General features: G+C 40.1%; 1 protein-coding gene across 1 annotated transcript; it reads left to right on the forward strand.

Annotated features, from left to right (window-relative positions):
• The first annotated feature begins 2,015 nt into the window (after positions 1-2,015).
• Positions 2,016-14,565, forward strand: GJB7 (gap junction protein beta 7). Its single transcript, XM_046005926.1, has 2 exons — positions 2,016-2,055; positions 12,818-14,565. The coding sequence occupies exon 2, from the start codon at positions 12,845-12,847 to the stop codon at positions 13,649-13,651; it is 807 nt and encodes a 268-aa protein (XP_045861882.1). The 5' UTR covers positions 2,016-2,055; positions 12,818-12,844; the 3' UTR covers positions 13,652-14,565.
• Positions 14,566-16,391: the final 1,826 nt, after the last annotated feature.

Raw genomic sequence — 16,391 nt, forward strand, 5'->3', positions numbered from 1 at the left:
CCAGAGCTATCGAAATCCAAATCTTAAAGAAGGAGAGGATAACAAGGTTTACAGAATTCATCCCATTCTTTTTCTAGTTCTGCCTTTCTCTTATTTCTCCCCACCCTTAGCTTTCTGACTTGTAGATGCTGTTATTTCTACTATAACACAGCACTCTTTTTGTAGTTTTTATTATGCCTGTTTCGTCAAATGAAAAATGGTGTTGGAAGAATTCAATCTTTGTCAAAAGCATAGCAGGAGTCCTTGAGTGTGACTGAGAAGGTGTAGGGCTCAACAGAGACACTTTGTCCAGAACACACCCATGTTCCTGTCTCTCGTTACATAAAGAAAGATTCAACCCATGCTCTTCTACAGAGCATTTCCCCTGCCCCTGGCAATTTCTCCCTCCTCTGGCTTCTGAGTAAGGTGCTGCAAGATCCTTGAGGACGGGAACCTTTGTCTAGTAAACTATTAAATCTTACCTTTGTTTGGGTTAGTGCTAATATTATTGGAAGCCTGGGATCCTCTGAATCATTAACGCTCAAGGATTCGGTATGGCCTACCTGAAGGTTGCCCTCAAAACCAACTACCTCGGGGCGCCTGGGTGGCTCAGTGGGTTAAAGCCTCTGCCTTCGGCTCAGGTCATGGTCCCAGGGTCCTGGGATCGAGCCCCGCATCGGGCTCTCTGCTTGGCGGGGAGCCTGCTTCCTCCTCTCTCTCTGCCTGCCTCTCTGCCTAGTTGTGATTTCTCTCTGTCAAAGAAATAAAAAATTAAAAAAAAAAAAAAAAAAAAAAAAACCAACTACCTCAATCCAACTGTTCCAGGCAGAAAGAGTTTCAGTATGAAAACTCTATCCTGGCTCTGGGACCTGAGGCAGGCTGCTCTCTGTGGTTCTGTTTTCTCATCTTTAAAATGAAGGCATTAAATTTCATGACATCAAATTCATTTCTAACTGTGAAATTCTATTTATAAGCTATTCTTATTCTAAGAGGAAAATGATTTCATTTCTATTTCCACATATCTTTAATTTTAGCTGATTTCATACCTAAGAATAAAAAGATAAAAAGTACTTTCTCTCTCTATCCTCTCCCCCTCCCTGCTTCTCCCACTCCCTCCCTTTCACAGCTGTTTGTTATGTACATACAAAATGTCTGTTATTGATGCTTCCTGGTTTTGTGAGAGTGATTTTTACTATGTCTTACTTTCTGAATTTTTTTAAAAAAGATTTTATTTATTTATTTGAGAGAGAGAGATCACAAGTAGGCAGAGAGGCAGGCAGAGAGAGAGGAGGAAGGAGGCTCCCTGGGACCGTGACCTGAGCCAAAGGCAGAGGCTTTAACCCACTGAGCCACCCAGGCACCCACTTTCTGAATTTCTAAGAATAGCATATATGACATGAAGTAAAAGTAAGTTCATCAAAGATACATTGACTTGGGGCACCTGGGTGGCTCAGTGGGTGAAAGCCTCTGCCTTTGGCTCAGGTCATGATCTCAGGGTCCTGGGATCGAGCCCCGCATCGGGCTCTCTGCTCAGTGGGAAGCCTGCTTTCTCCTCTCTCTCTGCCTGCCTCTCTGCCTACTTGGGATCTCTGTCTGTTAAATAAATAAATAAAATCTTTAAAAAAAAAAAAGATACATTGACTTAAATTGTTCTTTTGCCTATTGTCTTTGGTAGATACGTTCTGATAAATAATCTTGGGAAATCGTTTAAAGAGATGAAACACTCATTGTTCTAGCTTCTTTGTGTAGATGATTACAAGGTTTGATAAAAAGAGATATTCAGTGAACTGTGTGTATGTGAATGGCTTCATATTAGTTTTTCCAGTTTCGATTCTCTTTTAGCATATATTGTAAACAGCAGAGACCCAAGAGTTCTCATCTAAGTTATGAGCCAAAACAAATGATCAGGTTACACCTGTTTGGCTTATGCTACCTTGGAAACTGCTAGACTCCATTTGCCTGAGCTTAAAGCACTAGTTTCCTCTCTGGGAAATAATATAATCAGCTCATGATTTTTTTTTAATCAAATGAGCAACCGACTGGCTCTCTTCTTAATCTCCACATCTGTGTCAAGAGGTAAGTTAAGCTTATTTCTCTTACACTAGGGCTTGCTTATTTAATGGGAAGATGGCATTTCTTGTAATCAGGTAGTCATTACCTCTTTCCAAAAAGTTTTGCTGAGAGAAGTAATCCTAATTATTACAAGCTAGATGTCCTGCTGTCCAGTTTTGTGCCACATCGCAGATGCCCCTTCGGGATAAGCTACCTCTAAGAAAAATTGCCCATGTGGAATGTGTGATGGACCTGAGGGCTTTGGTGGCTGTGACCAAGTCAGAACACCTAGCTTGAACAGAGAATGTGAATGAGTGGGACTTTAGGGCATAGAGGAACAGCACAGAGCCTCTCGTGGCCCCTTCTGCGTGGCTTGAGGACAAACTTTGCTCTGTTCCTAAGAGGGGAACCTCTAAAAAATGACAGTGCCTTGGGACCCCTGGGTGGCTCAGTCAGTTAAGGGTTCGAATCTTGATTTCTGTTCAGGTAATGATCTCAGGGTCCTGGGATCAAGCCCTGCATCTGGGCTCTGTGCTCAGTGGGGAGTACACTTGGGAATCTCTCTCCTTCTCCTTCTACCCCCAACCCTCACTCATGCACACTCTCTCTCTAATAAATAAATAAATCTTTAGAAATTATTTTAAAAATAAAAAATAAAAATGGCAACGCCTTTATTTTTACAGGAAATTAAAATACCAGGCAAGCAGTATATATATATATATCTGTGTGTGTGTTGACCCATGTGGGTACTGTTCTACTCAGTATTGTTCATGAACCTTTAGTGTTGACAATTTATTTTTTTTAGTATACCATTGTTAAATTAGATGTGAAGTAATTTTATATCCACAGGTTAATCCTTATACTTACAGCTCTTATGCATCTATATTTACAAAAGAAAAATCAAATATCACAAAACCAATAAAATTAAAAATTAAAGTTTAGTGGACAAAAGATATGGTTTGGCTGAAATTAAATTACTACTCATTAAGAGAATAAGATACTGACAGCAGAAGCCCAGATTTTTTTTTTTTAAAGATTTTATTTATTTATTTGACAGAAAGAGAGATCACAAGTAGGCAGAGAGGCAGGCAGAGAGGCAAGCAGAGAGAGAGAGGGGGAGGCAGGCTCCCTGCTGAGCAGAGAGCCCTGTGCGGGGCTCAAGCCCAGGACCCTGGAACCATGACCTGAGCTGAAGGTAGAGGCTTTAACCTACTGAGCCACCCAGGTGCCCCCAGAAGCCCAGATTCTTTGAAGTTGGTCCTCCCTGTCCCACTGTGTGTCCGGTTATGGCTTTTTCTCCCATTTGTCTCCATTCAAACTGCCAGCAGGCTTCATTTATTCACGCTGCACTGTCAATAGCCTTCATATAGCTTTCTTTCCTTTTTTTTTTTTTTAAGCTTTTATTTTTCACAGAGAGAGAGAGAGAGAGAGAGAGAGAACACAAGCAGGGGGAGCTCCAGGCAGAGGGAGACACAGGCTCCCTGCTGAGCAGGGAGCTGGACATGGGGTTCAATCCCAGGACCCTGGGATCATGACCTGAGTCCAGGGCAGATGCTTAACAGCCTGAGCCACCCAGGCGTCCCCTTTAGGTAGCTTTCTGTTGAGCAGAACCCATCATATGTTGTTTCTTGGAAGCCCAGAAAATTAAAGTTCTGCAACTTGGTTCCAATATGATTTCAAGAACAATAAAAGCATCAAAGATCAGCAAATAACCTCTGCCAAGGCCAGAGAGTTAATAGTTTAGGCTTTGAGGACTTTACTATCTCTGTTGCAACAGGTCAACTCTGCTATTTTAGCACGAAAACAACTATAGAGAATAGTAAATGAATGGGCATGGCTGCATCCCAGTAAAACTTTATTTACAAAACAGGTGGTCAATTGGATTTGGCCTGAAGGCTGTGTAGTTTGCCAAATGCTGATAAATATGAGTACTGAAAGCCTATGGCAGTCCTCAGGTATGAGCTAGTCATCCAGCATTGGTCTGTTTGTTTAAGACCATAAAGACAAAATACACACACATAAACTTCTCACAAACCCTTCAGAATCTAATGACAAACCCTCAAGGTCATAGATCGAGGACTGAGAAACACCTTGCTTTGGGGATTTTAGGGATTTTTCAGACAGGTTATTGCTACAGGGGGTTTTATGGAATTTGCAAGTGTCAGCAGGTGGTGGAAAGAGACCCTTGAGAGGAAACTATTCTTTAGAGGTTAAATAATTTGTGTACAGGGTAGCACAGTTATTAATGAACCAGAAAACTCAGCATGCTGCAGGGAGCTGGAGATCAGTCATTCAGGATCTGTGTTCTGCTCCTGAGTTTTCTTTCTTTTTCTTTTTCTTTTTTAATTTTTTAAAAAGATTTTATCTATTTATTTGACAAAGAGAGAGATCACAAGTAGGCAGAGAGGCAGGCAGAGAGAGACGGGGGAAGCAGTGGGGGAAGTAGGCTCCCCACTGAGCAGAGAGCCCCATGTGGGACTTGACCCTAGAACCCTGAGACCATGACCCTTAGACCATGACCTGAACTGAAGGCAGAGGCTTAACCCACTGAGCCACCCAGGCACCATTGCTCCTGGGTTTTCTACTAATTTGGGGGAGTCTTGCACAAACCCCTTTCTTCTCTGAGTTTCTCTTCCTTTATCACCACATTGGAGGACATACACAGACCTCACCTGCTTCAGAGGGGGTACATGAGATGCTGTGAGACACTTTGGAAATGCTCAAGCACTACCCAAGGGCAGGTACTGTTATTACTGAGACATGAAAGGAGCTGAGTATGGAAGCTGACACCTTTTTTAGGGCTTGTCCCTGGCAGTCTGCAAGGATATTGGAAATCCAGTGCCCCTTAAACCCAAGTTTCAAAATAGCACTTTCAGAGCAGGACTCTAGCTCCTGGCAGTGTTTTTGTGCCCATTCAGAGCACAGAGAAGGCGCTTGCTGGCAGATAGATGAACCACACTGGAAGTGTGGCTCCGGTGTGGGGGGAGTTGGTGGCATAGCAAAGGCTCACTTTGCAATAAGTGAAGGATGGATGGGCAGATGCTCAGTCCCAAAGGCTCACAAAACTCAGGTGTATGATTCACCCCAAGGTGAGTCAGCTCTAAGGGACTCATTAACCAAACCCAGAGGAGCCTGCTTTATAAGGTGGCTCTCCAGGGACTGGAACTCTTGTATATAATAGCAGGAGAATATCCTTGCACAGTTTAGGGAATCTCCTCAGCAAGAAAGTTATTACTCAGTGGCTGCTTGGTAAATTGGAGGAATGAGAATCAAATGACTGTAATGGACATTTAATCTAGGATGTAGAAAAGTCTTACATATTAACTACCCTTGCTCCTACTCTATGGTTATTGTAACTCATTTTCTCAACTAAAACTTGTACATGTTCTCATTAGCTCTGACATCAGCATATTTGCAATAGGGTTGTCCCAGAAAATCCAGAATCCTTGGTTGCAGAAAGAGTGATGGAGTGTTTTATATTTGTACATTTTCCCTGTACATAGAAGTAGGCAGACACTGAGAAGGTCTACGTAGTTTCTATTCACCTAGCGTTCATGCAGAGCTCTACTCTTCTGTTGATCTGCTATGTCATTATGCCAGTCGCAGGCCCACATGGTTGATTAGCTTGTTTCTTTGTTTACTACCAACTTTATTTAGGGACACTCTGGTTGCTATGATGGGAAAATAAGTTTCCAATTCTCACCTTGACATTTAGGGTCTTACATAATTTTACACCCTTATATCTACTAACATTCTAGTATTTTCCAGATTATTCCAGGAATATAGGACAGATGGTCTTTTTGAGATAGTTATCTTGTACGAATTACTTATCTTTTCCAATGATGCTTTTTAGTCATTTCACACTCAAAGGAGGTATTTGTCTCCAAATTCTGAGTTACTTGATTTGGTCTGATTATGCTTTCCCTCCAGGATGTCATGTTTTATGGAGGCCTGTGATTGTAGTCTTCATTTTTTAAAAAATCAGTTAGTAGAGGGCACCAGGGTGGCTCAGTTGGTTAAGCGTCTGCCTTCAGCTCAGCTCAATGATTCCAGGGTCCTGGGATGAAGTTCCACAGAGCCTGCTTCTCCTTCTCCCTTTGCCTACTACTCCTCCTGCTTGTGCGCGCGCTCTCTCTCTCTCTGCCAAATCAATAAACAAAATTTTTAAACAAAAACAGTTAGTAGAACCTCAGTATAGCTGGTAGAGGATTTTTAGTTGAGCTTTTGGGGGTCCTTCAACTTTCATTGGTTTGATAATGATGATGATATTTAAATTGGTATTTGTTATGCATCAGGTGATATCCCAAGTGCTTCAAATGAATTTATTCATTTATACCTATTTACTCATAGCTATACTAATGCAAGTTCCTTCTAAGAGAGTAAACTCTGATGTGAACAAATTTATTTCTTCTGCATATTCATTTGGTTGTGACTCCTGGATATGCAACACACAGGGGATAGTCACTTTAAATTTTACATTTACACAATTCTTATCCAAAATCTCCATATTGAGGATCAGCTCTCTGCTGTGAAGAGAAGGGTCCAAACAGTTTGTCAGTCATTATTCTTAGAGCATTCCCACTCCTCATCCCCACAGAGCATGGGTGTATGTGCAACCACATACCCTCTGTCTCCACTTCCCAGATACATTTCATTTGGGAATTTTAATAGAATTATGAAATAGTTGTATCAACATTAATGCCAATAATGAAAAAACCCTTGCTATAAGCTTAACATTTGAATTATTTGAGTAAATAGAAATGGATGGATATTTCCTAATATTGATATTAGATATGACAGCAAAGTGATATGAAAATTAATCTCTCATCTTTTAGCTCAATATTCTTAGTGTGGTCAGTGTGAAGAACTAAGACCCTTGACGACTGTATGAGTGATTCATTCTATGGCAAAGAGCAAAGAAATTTGAGACTGAATAATTCACCTGAGAGTCAACATTCAACTTTGCTGTTTCCTTTTTTCTTTTCTGTTCTTTTCTCTGTGTGTGCATACTTTACGAAATTCTTATATTTCATCTTGTTCCCAACAAACTTCATGAAGTCAGCTTGAAAAATATTAGTATCCCCTTTTTATGGACAGGGAGAATGAACCCTCAAAAGAGTGAAATTCTTGTCTATAGTGACATAGTACAGGACAGCCCACTGTGACTTCTAAGGTTCTATGTGACCTGGCTGGACCTCCTTTTCCAGCCTCATCTCAGACCATCCACCTTTTACCCACTAAGGTCCAGTCATGTGGACCTTCCTTCTGTTCCTCAAACACATAAGTTCATTTTGTCCAGCCATTCCATTTTCCTTGGATGTTCTTCCTGATAGCTTCACATAGTTGACTTCTTACCACTTGGGGTTCCATCCAAAGACCATCTCATTTGAGAGGTCTCCCATGGCCTCCCAGTCCAAAGAGACTCTCCTGGCCCCATCAAAATTACATCATTCTGCTTGTGCTTCTTCACAGTTTTCATTATTATCTGACATTCTGCATTTATTTCTTACTTATTGTCTCTTTCCTTCTCTAGAATATAAGCTCTATGAGAGCAAGGCCCTTCTCTATCCAGCTCACTCTTGTATCTCAGCACCCACAGCATATACTTGTCACAATTCTTTTTTTAAGGGAGAGAGAGAAAGAATTGGAGTGAGGGAGAGAGTGATAGTGAGCCAGAAAGAGTGGGTGTGGAGGGGCAGAAGGAGAGAAAGAATCTCAAACAGGCTCCATACCCAGAGCAGAGACCAATGTGGGCCTCGATCTCATAACACTGAGATCATGACCCGAGCCAAAATCAAATTGGATCCTTAACCTACTGAGCTACTCAGCTGCCCCTTTATTTTATATTTTAAAAACTGTCCTCATCCTAGTAAATGTGAAGCAATATCTCATTGTAGCTTTGATTTGCATTTTCCTAATGACTAATGATTGACCGGCCATTTGTATGTCTTCTTTGGAGTTATGTCTATTCAAACATTTTGACCATATTTGAATTATTTTGTTGTTGAATTTTAGTAGCTCCTTACATATTCTGGATATTAAACCTTACCAGTTACATTACATACAAGTATTTTTTCTCACTTTGTGAGTTGTCTTTTTGTTTTTGTAATAATGTCCTTTGATGAACAATGGTTTTTTAATTTTGATGAAATCCAATTTTTTTTTCTTTTTTGTTGCTCATGCTTTCAGTGTCATATCCAAGAATCTATTACCAAACTCAAGATCATAAAGATTTACCCGTTTGTGTTCTTCTAAGAATTTTATGGTTTTGACTCTCATATTTAGGTCTTTGATCCATTTTAAGTTAAGTTTTTAAATGGTATAAAGCAGGGATCCAACTTCATTTTGTTCATATGGAAATCTGATTGACCCAGCTCCTTCTTCTCACCTCCACTTTTAATTCAGATAAGATGTTTGGGGAATATTTGCAATTTCTCAAAATTATTCCTGATATTGGTAATACTGAATATTTTACTTTCTGAAAATATTTGATTAATTGAATTTTCCAAACTAAATTCTTGTGCAGTTAACTGCTAGTTCTTAAGAGAAAAGAGAGAAAAAAGAAAGTCACAGGAGAACTAGTACATTAGAATTGGCAAGTAGAAACTCTTCAAAAATTGGTAGTTATCCTTAGTGGTTTAAGAAAAGAGATAAATTAAAGAGTTTTATTAAAGACAAAGAGATAATCTGAATTATTATTTAATGATGTTGGGGTGCCTGGGTGACTCAGTCTGTTATGTGGTTGCCTTCGGCTCAGGTAATGATCCCAGGGTCCTGGGATCAAGCACCACATTGAACTCCCTGCTTAGTGGAGAGGCTGCTTCTCCCTCTCCCTCTGTCTGTCTCTTTGCTTACTTGTGCTCTCTCTCTATCTTGTGGCCAAATAAATAAAGTCTTTTTTTTTTTTAAAGAGAGAGATAAGAATGATGAGCTAATGATTTCAAACTAATAATGACTGTTTTCAAATGCTTAAAGGGTCATTATATGAAGATTCCTAACTTACCCACCTTCATAGGGAAAAAGCTAGGGAAAAAAATAAATATATACTTACAATTGGAAAGACTTCCAATTTGACATCAAAGAAAGGCTTTTAATGGCAAAATAATGATGATGATGATAATGCTTATGGATCACTTACCATGTATCAGACTCTGTTTTGAGCCCAACATGGCTGGTACCATTATTATCAGAGCTGAACTTGGACTTGAACCCGAGGAGTCCAACACTGTGCCCAGGCTCTTATCCACTATGCTAAACCACCCTTGTTAAAATTGAACTTAGAACATTAGAACATTAAACATTAGAACACCTCTCTCTCCTGAGAAAAGCCATGGTCTTTCCATTAGCAGAGAACTTCAAAATAGGATAGACATTTATCAGTCAAATGAAATTCATAATCCTGTCACATTTGATGGTATCAGTCTTCCAACTCTACTCAAACACCAGTTGCTTTTTTATTGCTCTCCTTTTAGCAAAACAGTCTGAATCTACTCTTGCCTTCCTCCCTTCTCTAAAGTGCCCAGCAGGGTGACTTTCAAATGTTTTGTAACATTACATAAATACCCTTTTGAATAATATGGACAAATGCTCAATGACACATGTTACAGGAAAACATAATACCCTTTGTTTTCCTTTTTTAATCTTTGGGACTTTGTTTTATAATTCATGGAGACATTAACCTTTCAGGTGGATTTGAGAACCCTTTTTATTTAACACAATTTTGTTTGTGTTCTGAAAACCCAAGGACATTGAAGTATTTATTCACTGCTGAATAGAGCACTGTGAACATGTATCTTTGTTTTCTCTGAAAACATCTCTTAACCTTCATACATTTCCTCAGGGCTCTATGTGTGGGCTTACTACATATTGTCCTCTCTATAAGAGGTAATGTGACATGCTCCAACAGGTGTGCTGCTATAACAGTATCCCAATTTTCTTAACATCCTCATTCCCCTCACACCATCATTTCCATGATACTCTTTCAGCTGAGTTACAGAGAAAGCAAAAACTAATTAATTTTTGTAATAGAAAATAAGATCTGAAATGGCAAGGATTTCACCTGAGAAATCACAAAGTATATGAGTGGCAGACCTGGAGTTCTGGGCCACATCTTCTGATGAGAGAGTTAAGAGAAATGATTTTTACTCAGAGAGATTTTGCCTCATCTCCACAGGGCACATTTGGAAATGTCTGGACTACATTTTTGGTTGTCTGAACTGGGGGCAGGAGGTAGTACTACTGGCATTTAACTGGTAGAGGCCTGGGATACTGTGAACAACCTACAATGCACAAGACAGCCACTCCAACAAAGAATTATCCGGCCCCAAGTTTAATGGTGCTACTGTTGAGAAGCTCTGTTTTAGAGTGATGGAAATTGGATTTGAACCCTGCTCTGCATCTTACTTTGTAAACATGGGAAAGTGGCTTCATTTTTTACAATCTGCTTTCTCATCTGAATGAACAAAACATCCACCACCATAAACAAACAAACCAAACCAAAAAACAAACAGAACTCCCACTTTGCAGAGCAGTTGTGAGAAACCAACTGAAAAGCACTAAACAGAGAGTGCTGAGCATATAAAGGGCCCAACAAAAAAATTTGGGCCACACCACAGCATTCAATTATAAGACAAGATAGAAGCCAGAAAAACATCACTGATATGAAAAAGAAGGCTCCCTAGCATCCTATCAACTTTAAAAAACTTTTTAAAATATAAATTCGATTAATTAACATACAATATATTATTAGTTTCAGGCATAGAATTTAGTGATTCATCAGTTGCCTGTAACACCCAATGCTCATTACATCAAGTGCCCTCCTTAATGTCCATCATCCAGGTACCCCAACCTCCAAATATCTCCCCTCCAGCAACCCTGTTTGTTTCCTATAGTTGAGAGCTTCTTATGGTTTGCCTCCCTCTCTGTTTTTATCTTATTTTATTTTTCCTTCCCTTCCCCTATGTTCCTCTGTTTTGTTTCTTAAATTCCACATGAATGAAATTGGTCTTTCTCTGACTTATTTCACTTAGCATAATACCCACTAGTTCCATCCACATTGTTTCAAATGGCTTGATTTCATTCTTTCTGATGTCTGAGTAATATTCCATTGTGTGTGTGTATACACACACACACACACACACATATATATATATATATATATATATATATATATATACATATATATCTCACATCTTCTTATCCATTCATCTGTCTATGAACATCTGGGTTCTTTAGCTATTGTGGACATTGTTTCTATAAACATTGGTGCATGTACCCCTTCAAATCACTATTTTTGTATCCATTGGGTAAATACCTACTAGTGCAATTGCTGGGTCATAGGGTAGTTCTATTTTTAACTTTTTGAGGAACCTCCATATTGTTTTCCAGAGTGTCTGCACTAGTTTGCATTCCCACCTACAGTGTAAGAGGGTTCCCCTTTCTCTGCATCCTGGTTAACATGTTGTTTCCTGACTTATTAATTTTAGCCATGCTGACCTGTGTGAGGTGGTATCTCATTGTGGTTTTGATTTGATGCCAAGTGATGCTGACCATTTTTTTCATGTGTCTGTTGACCATCTGTATGTCGACCATCTGTATGTCTTCTTTGGAGGAATGTTTATTCATGTTTTCTGCCCATTTCTTGACTGGATTTTTTGTCCTACCAGCTTTTATATGGAAAAGAGCAAAAGAAATGGAAAGAGGTGCAAGATAATTAAGCAGCATCAAGGACATAGTATGAGGAGACTGGAAGAGATGATGAGACTGGAAATGGAAAGATGTGGGAAGGTTGTATAAGTGAGAGAGATTTCAGCAGTGACCTGGAGGGAAATTTGAGAGATATTTAGGAGGAATGAGAATTTGGTGAGCAATTAAAAAGGGGCATGAGAGAGGAGTCCAGGATGTATATGGGATATCCAAATTGGGCGCTTGGGTATTGGTGATGCCATTGAGCAAGAAAATCAAATGGCAGGACAGATGATAAATTCAGCTGTAGATATATCAAATTTGACATTCCTGGGACATATTTAAATGATAACCAAGAGGCAGTGAGGTCTGGAAATCTGGGGAGGAGCCAAAGATTTGAGAGTTAGGAGTCTGAAAGCAGTAGTTGAATCCATGGTAATGGACTGTAGAGCTGGAATGACCATTTTGAGGCAAGATGAGACGGACCCCTCCCTCTAGACTGGGTGGAGCAAGTTAAGTTGAGCAGGGATGTAAGTGGGTCTGGAAGGGTGAGGAAACATGAGTTTGAAGAAATTCTTATTGGACAGAATCATTTTTCACTATCAGTCTGTAGGCAAGCTCAGCTGTTGATATAGGATATGGGACACAAACAGAGGTAGGTGCAGTGAATAACCTTTAGGGATTGGGGAGGGGCACTGACAAAGTAAAAAAAGTAGAGATTACAACTTCAAGAAGTGGGTATGTGAGAGCTATCTCAAGGTACCAAGGTTACCAAGTTTACCTTGGGATTCATATCTATTTTTTTCTAGATTAGTAACAGAACACATCCATCCTTATAGAGAAGCAATAAACTGAAGAATTTGTTTAAAAATGGGTATAGTGTGTGAGGGGGTCACCAACCAAATTCCAAATTAAACTGGGCATGAGATAAATTATATATACAGACTAGTTTTGTTATCTCCATGTTTGAAAGTGAGTCCTCAACATCCAGAGATGAAATTTGAGTATCTTTTCCACAATCCCATAATCAAGAAAGACAGTGAAAATGATCAATGAAATAAAAATAAATGAATCTTGATGAAATTGGTCTTTTTTTTTGCAGAATCTTACCTTCTTTTGAACCCAAGTCATGAGTTGGATGTTCCTCAGAGACCTCTTAACTGGAGTAAACAAATACTCAACTGGCATTGGACGGATTTGGCTGGCAGTTGTGTTCATCTTCCGTTTGCTGGTCTACATGGTGGCGGCAGAGCATGTGTGGAAAGATGAGCAGAAAGAGTTTGAGTGCAATGTGAAACAGCCTGGTTGTGAAAATGTGTGTTTTGATCACTTCTTTCCCATCTCCCAGGTCAGACTTTGGGCCTTACAACTGATCATGGTCTCCACGCCTTCACTTCTGGTGGTTCTACATGTAGCCTATCGTGAGGGTAGAGAGAAGAGGCACAGAAAGAGACTGTATGTCAGCCCAGGTATGATGGATGGGGGCCTGTGGTACACTTACCTTATCAGCCTCATTGTTAAAACTAGTTTTGAGATTGGCTTCCTGGTTTTATTTTACAAACTGTATGATGGCTTTAGTGTTCCCTACCTTATGAAGTGTGATTTGAAGCCTTGTCCCAACACTGTGGACTGCTTCATCTCCAAACCCACCGAGAAAACGATCTTCATACTCTTCTTGGTTATTATCTCATGCCTGTGCATTGTGTTGAATTTCACTGAACTGAGTTTTTTGGTTCTCAAGTGCCTTATTAAGTGCTGTGTCCAAAAATACTCTAAAAGTCTTCAGTCCTCAGCATGTGAGTGCCAAAACCTCAGATATGTTAAATGTGGTGAGATAGGAACTCCTCCCTTACTCCAGAATCACCATTCAGATTTGGCCACAAGCTCACCCCATCAAGATAAAACAAAGCGACGTTTTGACATACAAGAGGGTTAGACAAGGAGAACCGGCATCCTTTCTGAACAAGATCGGAGCTACACTGGAAAACAAAGGGCATCAACCTTCATAGGATTTGGGATTCCTTTTTTTTTTTTAAATTTTCAATATGTGCTCAGTTGTATACACTAGACAGAGATCTCATTATTGTAGGGTTCTAGTGGGTATGTGAATTGTGTTTGAATAGTTAATTGTAGATTAGTCTGAAGAAATTCAACAAGCAGCATTCTTTTAAATGCTTAGATCTATCAACTGGAAGATATAAAAAGTGACACTTCTGAAAAATGTGATGGCCTCCAAGCTGAGGTTAAAGCACTGGCAATCTTTCCAGAGTGGCAGCCTAGGCTCCCCTCACTAAGCCCTACTTAATTTCTGCAGAGAAAGAGTATGTTGAGGGTGGGGCAGCAGCTAACCGAGGGCACACAGAAGTACACACAATGACACTCAGTAAGAAGGCCCGGCCTGGGGAAATGACCACAGGGCCCAGGACTCTGTAGGTCACGGCTCCCTGGTTGTAAGTGGACCAGGGGAGAGGGAAGAAAGCCATCATTTGTGGTCTCCAAGTTGATACAAATATTACCAGGAGATATTCCACTTAAGCCTGAACTAGGAGGCACCTGAAAGGGTTACTCTAGAGACACAGAAGCAGGTCCCAACGAGTACATTGACCTGGAGCAGGTAGGATCTAGAAAGAGAACATACCCAGCTTGATAATTACTTGACACTTCACCATTGAACATTGAACTACTTTGTATATTTCTGTATTTGCTGAACTTTTTTATAATCAGGAATTCAGAATGTATTCTACAATATATCATAGTTTGCCCACAACTTACTAGTACATCTCTCTCTAGATAAAAAAATGTGTACTCTGCTGTTACATTGGTGTGAGAAATGTAAAAAATCAAATAAAAATGTTTATTATTACTTGATTGGGAGCCTAGATTTTAGGTTTTGTTTTTTGTTTTTAAGAAAGAGAGAGAGTGAGAGAGAGCACATGAGCATGAGGGGGGGCTGGTGGGAGGCAGAGGGCGAGGGCTCCACATCCAGCATGGGACTCTTAAGCAGGCTCCACATCCAGCATGGGATCCCACGACCCTAAGGTCATGACCTGAACGGAAACCAAGAGTCAGAGGCTCAACCAACTGACCCAACCAGGGACACCTTACTTTCTCATGTTTTTTAAAAAATCACAGATATATTATTTTTGGATTTAATACTCTAATGGATGTGCATTTATCCAGAATAAAAACGAAGTGGTTTTGTTGTGTTGTCTGTCATTGATATTGTTACTTGATTGCACTGAGTATTATTATTCTGTGAAATAAACCTTTTCTGGCAGTTTCAGAACATGATTTGCAACCCTGCTTGGTAATGATAGCTCAGAAATCATTCTTCCCCACTGGGAATTTTTTATAAGTTTTTTTTTAAAAGATTTTATTTATTTATTTATTTGACAGACAGAGGTCACAAGTAGGCAGAGAGGCAGGCAGAGAGAGGAGGAAGCAGGCTCCCTGCTGAGCAGAAAGCCCGATGCGGGGCTCGATTCCAGGACCCTGGGATCATGACCTGAGCCGAAGGCAGAGGCTTTAACCCACTGAGCCACCCAGGTGCCCCCCCACTTGGAATTTTTTAATGAGACTACAGTGCATAAAAATGTAATTTTAACTGAAACCGATTTTGCCATGTCTTCCATGGCCCTGCCCTCTTGAGCAGAAAGCCACTGCAATTCATGCATAATGAAGGTTATTTCTGTCATTATCTACAAACTATGTCAGCAACAGTGGTCATAATCTGTCTTAAAGACTGTGCCCTGGACAACACAGAGAAAGGTGAACTTTGTGGTTTTCCCCATCTTTCAATTTATGCTTCAGATCCCTCACTGTTGCACTCATAAGGCTACATCCATTTGATATGAAACACCTCAGCTTCACAAGTGCAAATAACCACTGAAGGCCTTAAAGGAATACATAGAAATTTTTGACAGTGATGGGGGTTAAAGAAGTTTAAGATTTTTGAGGCCCTGATCATAGCACAGAATCTAGAAAATAGGGTTTCAGTGCACAGAACTGGAATGGAGATGGTTTTTCAGTCTGAGAGTAAATTTGCTGCCAAAGATGTTTGGAGGAGCTCAGTTTCTTAACATCAGTTATATAACAAATTTTGCTCTGGGGAAAAGGTGGGTGGGACATATGCTTTGCTTGCTTTCCCACTTCACATGGAGAGAAGATGGAAAGGTAACAGGAGAAAGGACTGTGAATAAAGTTGTTTAGACAAGAAGGGGAATGATTTTTTAAAATTTTATTCTTTTTTTAAAAAAGATTTATTTATTGGACAGAGAGAGAGAGAGAAAGAGAGAGAGAGAAAGAGATCACAAGTAGGCAGAGAGGCAGGCAGAAGGAGAGGGGGAAGCAGGTTCCCTGCTGAGCAGAGAGCCTGAAGCGGGGCTTGATCCCAGGACCCTGAGATCATGACCTGAGCCAAAGGCAGAGGCTTAACCCACTAAGCCACCCAGACCCCCCCTTTTTTCCCCTTTAGAAGATGCAAAGCATTTGACTGAGAGAAACTGACATTTAAATTTTGACATCTTTATTGTTACTCTTATCAATAAATTAAAATTTATTGAGCTATGATCAATATGAAAAAGATACTGTGCTATGTACCTTCAGAGATCTATAATTATGGCCTCAAGAAAGTCTCCACCTTCATGGAGATGCATGGAGGTGAAAATGGGGGCAGC

The sequence above is a fragment of the Meles meles genome, chromosome 5 (genome assembly GCF_922984935.1).
Source record: "Meles meles chromosome 5, mMelMel3.1 paternal haplotype, whole genome shotgun sequence".
NCBI lineage: Eukaryota > Metazoa > Chordata > Mammalia > Carnivora > Mustelidae > Meles > Meles meles.

Coding starts and splice junctions, on each gene's coding strand:
- GJB7 (XM_046005926.1), top strand. CDS start 12,845: ATGAGTTGGATGTTCCTCAGAGACCTCTTAACTGGAGTAAACAAATAC.